This window comes from Leptonychotes weddellii, chromosome 6 (assembly GCF_054177405.1).
Source record: "Leptonychotes weddellii isolate Sample4059 chromosome 6, ASM5417740v2, whole genome shotgun sequence".
In the NCBI taxonomy this organism is placed as follows: Eukaryota; Metazoa; Chordata; class Mammalia; order Carnivora; family Phocidae; genus Leptonychotes; species Leptonychotes weddellii.
In genome coordinates this window covers 85,754,405-85,767,140 of record NC_138374.1, presented here as the reverse complement: position 1 = coordinate 85,767,140, position 12,736 = coordinate 85,754,405, and the positions used below count along the sequence as shown (strand labels likewise).

Below are 12,736 nucleotides of genomic sequence, written 5' to 3'. Positions count from 1 at the left end.
AAAATTATAAAAAATTTTATAAAAGGAATTAAGAAGTTGTTTGAAAAAAGAAAGAAGAGGATTTAAAAAGAAAAAAGAAAAAAAAGGGAGAGAATGTGATCAGGCAGGAGAGTAGAACAAAACCATATACTAGAGATTTAGGGTATATTTTGATCTGTTAGAAGAAACTATCTCAAAATTTTAAAGAGAGAACCACTTATATATATATGCCAAAAATAAGGGTAACTACTATGAAGGGATAGAATATGACTCTAAAAATGAAAAATAAAAATGTTTTTTAAAAAAGTGATTGATAAGATGTTGGTTGAAAAAGGGAAAAAGAAAAATTCAAAAAAAAAGACAGTTAAAAAAAATTAACTTTGAAAGACTACAGAATTTTGGTAAAAAAGCCATGGATTCTAAGTGCAGTATTCCTCTAGCGCTGGAGTTCTGCCGTTCTCATTGATCGGTAAACTTGGCCTTGGCTGGCCGTTCTTGCTGATCTTATGGGGGAGGGGCCTGTTGCCGTGGTTCCCAAATGTCTTTGCCTGAGGCAGAATTGCCCCGCCCTTGCCCCGTCCAGGCTAAGTAATCTGCTCGGGTTTGCTCTCGTAGCTTTTGTTCCTTGCAAGCTTTCGGTACAGCTTTGGAGGCGGAGGGTGAAAATGGTGGCCTCCCAATCTCCGCCCTGGAGGAGCCGGGAACTTGGGGCCCCTCTCCTCAGTGCGCCCCCAGAGAAAAGCAGTCAGTCACTCCCGTCTTCCCAGTCTCTGGCCGCACTTCGTGCTCACCCGGCCTGTGACTGAGCATTTCTATCTCTGGCACCTGACTCGGTGTGGAGTCGTCAAACCCAGCAGATCCCTGTGGTGTGCTCCTGCGCCGCTCCTCCCGGGGGAGGAAGGTGAGTCTCCCTGGATCTGCCGCTTGTTGGGTCCCTGCTGGAGGAGCAGTGGCCCGACTGTGCCCCGGATCACGGTTTATGGCAACCCCGAGCTAAGAGCCCGCGCCTGGGCTCGGCAGCCGGCTTCCCTGCTCCAATACCTGGGAGCTCTGCCGCACTCAGGCACCCCCAGTCTTTCTGTGACCCTGAGGGTCCTGAGACCACACTGTCCCACGAGGGTTCCACCCCCCACTTAGCCACTGGAGTGACGTCCCTCTGCGGAGCAGACTTTTAAAAGTTCCGATTTTGTGCTCCGTGGCTCTATCACTTGCCAGAAGTGGCTGACAGAGGCCCTCTCCCCTGCCTTCTATCCTCCCGAATATCGCCTCGGATTCACTTCTCCGCACGTCCTACCTTCCAGAAAGTGGTCGCTTTTCTGATGAGAGAGTTGTTGCTATTCTTTTCTTCGATCTCCTGTTGAGTTTGTAGGTGTTCAGAATGGTTTGATCCCTATCCAGCTGAATTCCTGAGACCAGACATAACCCAGGTCTCCCACTCCTCCGCCATCTTGCTCTGCTCCCCCTGTATTTTATTTTTTATTTTTATTTTGAAATAGGTAATACAGTCCCACGGGTCCAAAATTAAAACATCATTGAAAGCGAACATTGGGAAGTCTCATTCCCATCCCTGCCCCTCCTGTCTACCCCGATCCTTCTATTCCTCACCATCTCCACCCCTCCCCCTCTACACTCCCTACCTGTAGGGAAGGCTGATTTTCACTGGTTCTGGTTGTTTGGGACCAGCCTCTTTTCTGATTGGTTGGTATCTCTGCTGCAATTATTACGTATTTTGAATATTACTCTCGGCTAAGAGAACCAATTTAGTTTCTTGTGTATCCTTCCATTGACTCTGTGCAAATTCAAGAAAATGTTAGCATGTTTTGTGTGCATGTATGTGTGTTCCTATTTCCCCCTCTTTTTACACAAAAGGTAGCACATTCCAGGCACTGTTCTGACCCTTGAATTCTTCACTTAACATAGTTCCTGAAGAGCTTTCTCCATCAGTTAATAGAGAGCTCCGTCATTCTTTAAGAGCATCAGAGGAGTCCACTGTGAGGAGACGCTGTTAGTATTTAACCAGCCCCATAATGATAGGCACTTTTTTATTCCCAATCTTCCAATTACCAAGAATAACCATTTACATACATCATTTTGGGTGTGGACAGGTATACTGGCAGAATACACTCCCAGAAAGGGTAAATGCTCTGATAATTTCATAGAGACTACCAAATTGCCTCCACTCCGCACTCCCCTCAGCAGAACCTGAGTGCTCATTTGTGTGTATGTGTGTGTCTTAAGGAACACATGCATATGACTAAAGATCAGGCAGTAATACTTAAAGTATGTCTACCCCATACCCTGAACTCCCAGTCTCCTGTTCCCCTCACCAAAGGGAACCATTCTTACGAGTTTTGGGGTGGCCTTCAACACATGCTGTGCACATATGCAAACATGCATATATGAATATGCATGTTTAGAGAGACTACACACACACTGTTCTGCACTTGGCTTTTTTCTCTTAATACATGTCATGAAGCTCTTTCCATATGTCAGTACATTTATACCTATCTCATTTTTTTTTTTAAGATTTTTTTTTTTATTTATTTATTTGAGAGAGAGGATGAGAGGAGAGAGAGAGCACATGAGAGGGGGGAGGGTCAGAGGGAGAAGCAGACTCCCCGCTGAGCAGGGAGCCCGATGCGGGACTCGATCCAGGGACTCCAGGATCATGACCTGAGCCGAAGGCAGTCGCTTAACCAACTGAGCCACCCAGGCGCCCTATATCTATCTCATTTTTTACCCTTGATCTTAGCCAAGAGGCCTAGAGGCAATCTGTCTCATTTTTTAAACATTTGCACAAAGTGTTCCATTTTATGAATGTACTATATGTACCAATGATGCATATTTGAGTTGTTTCCTGTATTTTGCTGCTACAAATAATGTTGCAGTAAATATCTCTATGTGAATGTCTATGGACATATGTACCACACATACATGGCATAAGTGTGTATATAAAGTATATACATGGAGGATAAATTATTAAAAATAGAACTTCTGAGTCACAGGGTATGTGAATTTAAAATTTTGATAAATAAGATCAGATTGCTCTCATTAGATGTCATGCCAATCTCCACGTTCACCAACAATACGAGGACACCTACTTCTCCAACACACAGTATTCCCAAACTGTTTGATATTTGCCATTTTGGTAAGTGAAAAAAGTATCTCATTTTTAAAAATCACATTCACATTTCTCTAATTATTAGAAATGGAGCATCTATTCATAAGCTTGAGTGAGGTCTACTTTATTTTTATTTATTTTATTTTTTGGGGTGGGAGGAAGAAGAACACATTCAAAATTTATTTTCCAACAGACAGCCAGCATCAGCAGGTAAAACTGCAGGAGTTTCTGCATAGATCATATATTCACGAGGCATCATTTGCTTAACAGTGAGAAAGGCTCTGGTATGTTCTCTGTAACAATATGTACTTCACAGTGTGAAAAAGTGCTAGTCTTGTGTCCCACTTACAATTCCAGGAGGAAAGGCACGACTTGGCCAAAAAAAAAAATTGGATCCTAAAGTCAGGTACAATAACACAGAAGAACTTTTGGTAACAGTCTTGATCTACTTTTCCACATTGAAGGAGACTGACTTCTCCACCCAGAAATTAGGGTCTTTCATTCTCCTTCCTTTGTTAAACCATTAGAGCAATGTTTCATCATTTGCTTAATATTACATATACAAAAAGGGGAAGTTTAAAAAAAAAATCACAAAAAATATCTCGCATGGCCCCACCATACATCAATTCAGGTTTAAGAAAGGGTGTCAGGACACTTCAGCCGTCCTAAAATAGGAAAATAGAGACTTCGGCTACAAAGCTAAAAATTAAATGAGGTGGATAAATGAGAGCTTTCACACCCATGACTTGCCTATTCCAACTTCATAACCTTCACACAATACTCAAGAACAATCTTCATAATTACTTGGCATAAGCTGCACCAAGGACATTTTTGTACAAATTAGTATGTAAACCTAGGGGTGCCTAGTCTGTTGAGTTGGTTTTGGCTCAGGTCATGGTCTCAGGGTCATGAGATCGAGTGAGCTCCTAGTCGGGCTCCGCACTCACGGGGATTGGGGCGGGGGGAGTCTGCTTGAGAGTCTCTATTTTCTCCCTCTCCCTCTGCCCCGCCCCACTGGTGTGCTCTCTCCTCTCTCAAATAAATAAATAAATCTTTAAAAAAAAACTAGTATGTGAACCTATAAGAAACATGCCCTTCCATGAGTCTCTTCAAGAATAAAAACCCAGCTCTTCCAATGAGTAGGCACTGGTGAACTAAATTAACTCACCCGAGGTTCCCTGCTCAGGTGCCTACCCCTCCTGGTGGTTCAGGAAAGTATCTCATTTTTTTTTTTTTTTAATGAGATACTTATTTTAAAATACCGGCCACTCCTTAGATGGTTAAGCGTCTGCCTTCGTTCAGCTCAGGTCATGATCCCAGGGTCCTGGGATCTAGTCCTGCATCGGGCTCCCTGCTCCTTGGGAGCCTGCTTCTCCCTCTGCCTCTCTCTCTCTCTCTGTCTCTCATGAATAAATAAATAAAATCTTAAAAAAAAAAAAATACTGGCCACTCTTGGAGCTCTAGCTGAACTGTCTTTAAATAAGCAGCAACACACATTGACTCCAAAGGACTAAAATCAGTTGAGGGCATCCTATTTAAGGTCCCAAGGTAGAAGGAATTTTGTAATTCTACAACCTTAGTTGTTGTTGTTGTTTTTTAAGTACATTCAGAAAAAAAGAAAGGATGGGTGTAGGGTTGGGGGTCATACAAAACAGGTCCCTAAACAGATGCCAGATCTTGTTCATGTACCTGCATATGGTCATCAGGGAAGTATATAGCCCATTAGGCTAACAGTTGTCTTTTCCATTGTGGTTCAGTAAGTTCCAGAGTGAGGTCTACTTTTAAAAGGCAAACGTGGGGGCACCTGGGTGGCTCAGTCAGTTAAGCACCGGACTATTTATTTATTTATTTATTTGTTTGTTTGTTTATTTATGTATGTATGTATGTATGTTATGTTAGTCACCCTACAGTACATCATTAGCTTTTGATGTAGTGTTTCATGATCCATTGTGTATAACACCCAGTGCTCATTACAACACGTGCCCTCCTTAATAACCATCACCGGGCTACCCCATCCCCCACCTCCCTCCCCTCTGAAACCCTCAGATTGTTTCCCAGAGTCCATAGGCTCTCATGGTTCGACTCCTCTCTGATTTCACCCCCTTCAGTTTTCCCTTCCTTCCCCTAATGTCCTCCATGCTATTCCTTATGTTCCACATATGAGTGAAACCATATGGTAATTGTCTTTCTCTGCTTAACTTATTTCACTTAGCATAATCCCTTCCAGTTCCATCCATGTCGATGCAAATGGTGGGTATTCATCCTTTCTGATGGCTGAGTAATGTTCCATTGTATATATGGACCACATCTTCTTTATCCATTCATCTGTGGAAGGGCATCTCGGCTCCTTCCACATTTTGGCTATGGTAGACATTGCTGCTATGAACATTGGAGTGCATGTGGCCCTTCTTTTCACTACATCTGTGTCTTTGGGGTAAATACCAAGTAGTGCAGTTCCTGGGTCATAGGGTAGCTCTATTTTTAACTTTTTGAGGGACCTCCATACTGTTTTCTAAAGTGGCTTGCATTCCCACCAACTTGCATTTCCACCAACAGTGTAAGAGGTTTCCCCTTTCTCCACATTCTGTCCAACATTTGTTGTTTCCTGCCTTGTTAATTTTTGCCATTCTAACTGGTGTAAGGTGGTATCTCAGTGTAAGCAAAGGACTCTTGATCCTGGCTCCGGTCTTGATCACAGGGTCTTGAGTTCAGGCCCTCTGTTGGGCTCCATGGTGGCTGTGGAGCTACTTAATAACAACAACAAAAAAAGAAACAAAAAATGCAAACGTGCCTGCCAGAGGTAAGCATTAGGTCCCTGGAATACCCAGAGTGAAAGCATTTACCTTTTTCCCTGACAGGAAAGAAGGGGTGACCCAAGACGCCCAAGGCCTAGAGCAGCAGGACCCATGGGAAAGGAGAGTAAATCCTGCCTGATGCACCGTGTTGTCTGTTGCCCTGGGGACCCTGATGGGCCATGGGCACAGGTCCTATCTATTTCCAGAATCTCAGGGTAAAACCTAGAGAGGGAAGCTGCGGCCTTTAGCTTGAAGAAACTGAAGGCTGTCTCTTCCACCATCACATGTATTCAGCCAACCAGATGTAAGGTCTCACCAGGCACTTCTCTGAGTGCTTAAACACTAAAGTTCTTCTGTTGACTGATGGATCCCCCACTTCCGAAAGGATTTGAGGCAAGCCCCTTGAGGGTGCGGAGAAAGGGATTAAATCTGTGTCCTCAAGGAGATTATTGTGACAGGTCTGGGCAAGGGGGCAGGGGTGCGGGATCCAGGGAGGAAGCCTTGGGATAGCTGTGATTAGGAGAACGGTTGGGGCATCAAGAGCCCCAGGCAGAGCCAGCCCGTCAGAAAAGAGCTGAGCTGGGAAGGATCTGCATTCATGGACTGGTCCTCAGCTCAAGACACCTCCTCCTCTCCCACCCGGATGCTCCTCCCCTTTTCAGCCAAGCTTCCCGAGAATTATCTGCCGCTCCCAGGGCGGTTGCAGTTATGCCCTGCCCGAGGGTCCCCAGCCCAGGGAGCCTGCACTCCAGTAGCCAACTTGCGTGCCCTGGCACAAGCTGTGTCGGTCCGAAAACTAGGGCACCCGGTCCTACTTTGCCCAAAGGACCTATGCAGCATCAGACCTGACACTGTGTCTCCACACTCCCTTCTCTACCCAAGCCGGCTCTGCCTTTGGCCTCTACCAACCCACTGACGTCACCGGCAACTTCTCTTTTGCTGATTCAATGTACTCATTCAGGCTTCCTCTTGTTTCATCTCTCGCTAGCATTTCCCACGATCGACCACTTTCCCATCTCGGAATCTTCCTCCCTTGGCTTTTTGGCAGTCCCATCTTGGGTTTTCTTCTGATCCATCTGAGCTCTCCCCGACCTTTCAGAATGAAGTACGCTGGGGACTTGGCATACCATACTCATTTACCTGGGATGGCCTCCTCCAGCCCACGGCTCAGTTAACATCTAAGTCACTGACTTCCAAACCTTCATTCCCAGGTGCACTCAGCTGCCCTGTCCACTCCTACTGAGCTCCACCTGGGTGTCCCTTCGACACTTCAGGCACATCACGTATTAAACAGAATGCATCATTTTTTCTTAAAACATTCTCTGTCCAGGTGTTTCTTCTCTTGGAAGTGACATCACCGTACACCCAGAATATTCAGGCCAAAGACCCGCCCCCTTGAGGTCTGCCCCTCCCTGACTCCCAGTCCCATCGGTCTACCCTGTTCACCCTCCCTAAATTCACTTCATCCTTCCCGTCTGCACTGCCACAGCCGATCCGAAGACCCATCGTTTTTCACCTGAATTGCTCAACTCATTTCTTAACTGCCTTTGCTTCTCCTTCTAATTCATTTTCCACCCTGTGTTGAGAGCTAACTTCCTAAAATACACGGCTCTCTAGTGCTTTCAGGATAAAGTGCAACCAATTCAGTCTGTATACACGGTCCTGCAGTCTGGCAATACAGAATTGCCAGGGTCGGGGCTCTGAAGCCAGACGTCTGGTTCAAATCCCTGCCCTGCCATTTGGTTAACCACGTAAACTTGGGAGAGGTACTTCACCTCTTGGTGCCTTGGTTTCCTCATGTGTAAAATGTGTATAATCATAATACCTCCATCACGTCAGTGTTGTGAGATAATACACACAAAGTGCTTGGAATAGTACCCAGCACAGAGCACACACTCAGTAAAGAGCAGCTATGATCTTTATTGCTACCTGCCCATGCTCATCTTCCACCCACCCTCACACACTCACCTCCATTCATACTGAACCACTTGGGGTTGACCCAGAGCTTCCCACTCCTAGGTCTTTCTTCAATGTTCTCCCTTTGCCTAAAATGCCGAATACATCTGTCCTCCTCCAACGTGCACCGCCCCAACCCCCTAGCCCTTTGCCTGGCCGGTTCTCCTTTGTCCTTCAGGATCCGAGACACTGTCTTCTGGGAACTCTTCCAGGAAGCCTTCCCAGACTTCCCAGTTTAGATGTAATGCCTCTATTCTGAGGCCCCATAGCTAATCATAGGATGTTATAACATTTATTCTTTGAGGGCAGAAATCACGAGTTACTCGTCTTTGAATATCACACTAAGGAGTGATGATGTCTAGCACTTACAGCAAACCTACCGTGTCAGGCAATGCCCTGTTTTGCATATATACTTTAATCCTCACAAAAATTGTATAAAATACGGGGCGCCTCGGTGGCTCAGTCGTTAAGCGTCTGCCTTAGGCTCAGGTCATGATCCCAGGGTCCTGGGATCGAGCCCCACATCGGGCTCCCTGCTCGGCGGGAAGCCTGCTTCTCCCTCTCCCACTCCCCCTGCTTGTGTTCCCTCTCTCGCTGTGTCTCTCTCTGTCAAATAAATAAATAAAATCTATAAAAAAATTAAAAAAAATTGTATAAAATAGGTGTTATTGTTTTTTTTTTAAAGATTTTATTTATTTATTTGAGAGAGAGAGAGAGAGAATGAGAGACAGAGAGCACGAGAGGGAGGAGGGTCAGAGGGAGAAGCAGACTCCCTGCCAAACAGGGAGCCCGATGCGGGACTCGATCCCGGGACTCCAGGATCATGACCTGAGCCGAAGGCAGTCGCTTAACCGACTGAGCCACCCAGGTGCCATAGGTGTTATTGTTTTTATCTCCATTTTGTAGAAAAGGAAACAGAGTCACATTTTGCTCAAGGTCATATGACTAGTAAGTGGCAGAACTGGGATTTGTACTTGGGCGGTTTGGCTAGAAAGTAGTGATCTTAGCCAGTCTCATGTTCTTTTTGGTAAACAATGAGTAGATCAGTGAATAAATAAATTCCAAAGGCAAGAGTCAAGTAAATAAAGTGGGCTTGGAAGCCAGTGGTGGCCGCCTAGCATAATGTGTGGCATGTAATAGGTGCTCATTAAACTCTGGTTGTCTGAATGAGAGAACAGTTTGAAATCAAAAGGGTAAGAGAGATGCCAGAGGTTACCAGAGGTGAAGGTGTGGGGATCCGAGAAAGCCCTTTATCCGTATGTGCTTCTGTGTTATGAACTGCCTATCTGCCCTGGTCCTTCAGTAGTTTCATTAAAAGGACACATACCTTATAAGAGGAACCCACAAACGGGCACTACATATTAGAGCTGTTTGTTCTTAGGGGTTGGTGAGTCCGCCCTTTGCGCCTGGGAAATGGTGGATGAGGCTACTCAGAACAGGCTGCAAGCACCATGCCAAGACTTGGGGTAAGACCGAGTGGTGTTTCTTCTTCCTCCCAGGAAAGGGTGCTCACCTGGCAATTTTCGTTGAAAAGCTACATCTATGGGGACCTTTACAAGAACCGCGTCAACATATCGAGCAATGCTGAGCAATCAGATGCCTCCATCACTGTTGACCAGCTGACCATGGATGACAACGGCACCTACGAGTGCTCAGTCTCCCTGCTGTCAGACCTGGCGGGAACCTCTAAGTCACGCGTCCGGCTCTTGGTCCTCGGTGAGCATCTCCGTCTACTTCCTGGGGTGGCAGGGAGGTGGGGCAGGGAGGCGTGCTCAGAGAAGAAGTGCCCTCGTGGGAAGGTAAAGTCAGAGGCAGCCAGACCTGACCAGGAGCTCAGACTCCTCCCCTCATCCCATCTGCCTGGGCAGGGGGCGGCTCTTCCCTTTTTAACCGAAGACTATTCTGAGCGGCCCACCAATGGCACACAGTTCCAGGGCAGTGGAGAAGGCTGGTTTGGAGTGGCCCCGGGGTCAGCCTGGGACATTCTGCCCGTGCTCTGTCCAGTGCTCTTCCCCATAACCCAGCTCCCTTCCTTTTCATGGCCAACTTATTAGGGAGAAGGAAAAGGGAAGTTCTAGATCCTAAATAAGGACTCTCACCGGGCCTTCCTTTGGTGCTGAGAGCTAGATTGTGAACTTCCCCGTCATAAGTTCAGCTAATCAGTAGAAACCCTTCACACCAGCATCTCCCCACCCCGGGCCCCAACCACATACCGCTGATCAGGCTCTACCACCTTTGAAATATGTCCCAAGATGACATTCTTTTTATACAGATAACTTATTATTGGAGCTTATAGTTTTGGAAGACTCTGAACAATCATCTACTTTAGTATCTTCATTTTGTAGATGAGGCCCAGAGAAAGTAGGCACCTGACTCAGAGTCAGTTACTGGATGCATTTTAAGGAATGGCTCCTCTAGGTCCAATATAAGGAGTGGCCTCCACCCTGGAAGGTAGCAATGCTTTAAACCAAAATGATGGATCATTTTTCCTTTATTTTTTCCATTTATACACCTTAGTGGGATTTTTTAAATTGCGGGAAGTGGCTGCCTGGCTTTTTGAAACATTGTGTCAATCAAACAATGTAGCCCCGAAGAGAGAAATTAACCGTCTCCTGCCATCTTACCACCAGCCTGGTAGCCAACGGTAATATTCCTCCATACTTCTCTCCACGTCCTTTTCAACTATGCAAGTGTGCATGCACACAAACACTTTTTCTTTCTTTCCTTTCCTTTGGAAAAAAAAAGAGAGAGATCATATTATAAAGATCACTGGGCAATGTTTTTTTGGGTAATGTTTCATGCATATTTCTCCAGATCGATACCTATAGATCTACCTGTTAGCAGCATACATTCCATCACGTGGATGTACTATGATTTATTAAAGTGTTCCATCCTGATGGATATCCTCAGGCTGTTTCCAGTTTTGTGTGTGAACAATACTGATATATATAGATATTCTTCCACTCTGTTGTTTTTATTTCTAGGGGATAGATTCTTAAAAGTAGGATTTCTGGGTCAAAGACGATGCCTTCATTAAATATTAATCCATACCGACAAACTACCTTCCTCGAAGCAACTTACATTGTTACGGCATTTTATGAGCATGCCTGTTTTCCCATATCTTTACCAGTACTGAATGTTATCAATCTTTTTAGTTTTTGTAAATTTTGTTAATTTGTTAGGTGAGAAAAAATTCAGTGCAGTCTAAATCAAAATGTTAATCTAGCACTAATAAGCTTCACTACCCCCCATTTGGGCCCAACCCCCTTCGTGACATGAATCAGCCCCCACCCCCACCCTGCCATTGCAGCCTGGTCCAGCCGGCTTCTCTCGCTTCTCTCGGCAACAGGCAGGCACCACAGTCCTCAGGGGGATCCCCAGGGACCCAGAGGCATCTATAGAGCCCTTCCATCCTCACACTGCAGGATCAGCACTTCAAGAACTTACAGGTTTCTGTCACTCAGCGAGCCTCAGCCAGGGAATGAGATGTCAGCTCCCAACAGTAGGGAACCCCAATCTCCATGTTGGATTCTTTTGGTGCCTCCCTGGCTTGACCTGAGATGGGGGAAATATCTCCTTCCCTTCCCCCAAGAGAAGGAGAGGAAATGCTCATGGGTCCTTATTCCTAAGCATCCTCTTCAAAGAGATCTCTTCCCTGCTGAACCTCCAGGCTTCTCTTGCTTGGGTGGGAGGAGGGTCACTGATAACCTAAGGATTCGCTCTTGGAAAGGCTGCTGGGATGTTTCTCATGCTTCTCCTTAATATTGAGGACACTTACTCCCCTGGAGGTTGTAGTGGAAATTCTGAGGCACAGGAGAAGTCCCGATCTGTATCATGCTGATGTTTTCTATCACGCATTTGAGGTCCCTTGTCATGTACCACCACCTCTGGGAGTTCTTTTCTTTTTTTCACACTTAGACTTTTATTTTACCTGGAATTTATTTTTGTAAATAGGATGCTAGGAGTCTAACTTTGTTTTCTTCCACATGGATAGTCAACTGCATGAGCATCATTCACTGTACCACAGAAACACTGATCATCCCACTGGGATGCTAGCTTTGTCACATAGGAAGTTCTTACACAGAATGGCTGCTTTCTTACTCCTTTTTTTGTTCATTTTTCTTTTGATTATTCCTATGCTGATATTACATGGTTTTGATTACAGCATGTTTATACTCAGTGTTGATATATATATAGGCATATTTATCTCTCTATCTAATTTTTTGTTTTTCTGTTTTTTGTTTTTTTATTTTTAGTTAGAGCTATCAGTGTTTGAATAGTTAGCTTTTAATACCTGGCACTGGGTAATATCTTCTCTTACTAAACTTTTCCAAAAAAATTCTGTCAATTTTTACACATTTATTCTTCCATGTTAATTTTTTAAATCACTTTGCTTAGCTAAAAATAGAAGTTGATTGGAATTATGGTCAACTTACAAATTAATTTGCAAAGGAATGACATATTAAAAAGATTAAGTCCTCTCATCTAGGAAGAAGTATTTCAGATTTAATGACCTTCAATAACAAGGGATCTCTAATAGAATTCCAGGCCTCCCGTGGACAGAAGCAGAGCCCTTTTTTTTGGTTTGTAGAAGGAAGGCCCAGGACCTCTTTCACAACCCTGCACCCATCCATGTAGCCAAATTTCCCGTTTCTCCGTGTCCTAAAACAGAGGGGTTTTTATCTTAAATAGAGAGAAAACTACCATCAACTTGCAATGACCTTGGTCTGTGGGAAAGTTGCCACAAATTCATGGTCATAATAGTTCCCATTTACTGAGGACCAGGTATGTGCCAGGCATCTAAGAGCTGTACATTTATTGTCTCTTTTAATCTCTGCAATCCATCTGTGGAAGTGGGTACTAACACGTTTAACAGAACGCTGAG

The 12,736-nt window shown here is 44.9% G+C and overlaps 1 protein-coding gene across 1 annotated transcript in view; it reads left to right on the top strand.

Annotated features, from left to right (window-relative positions):
- The window catches only part of GPA33 (glycoprotein A33), a 41,165-nt gene that overhangs the window by 15,024 nt on the left and 13,405 nt on the right, over nucleotides 1-12,736 (top strand). Inside the window, exon 3 of the mRNA XM_081824523.1 lies at nucleotides 9,351-9,567. Coding sequence (XP_081680649.1) covers nucleotides 9,351-9,567 — 217 coding nt within the window. The remainder of the gene's footprint in view (nucleotides 1-9,350; nucleotides 9,568-12,736) is intronic.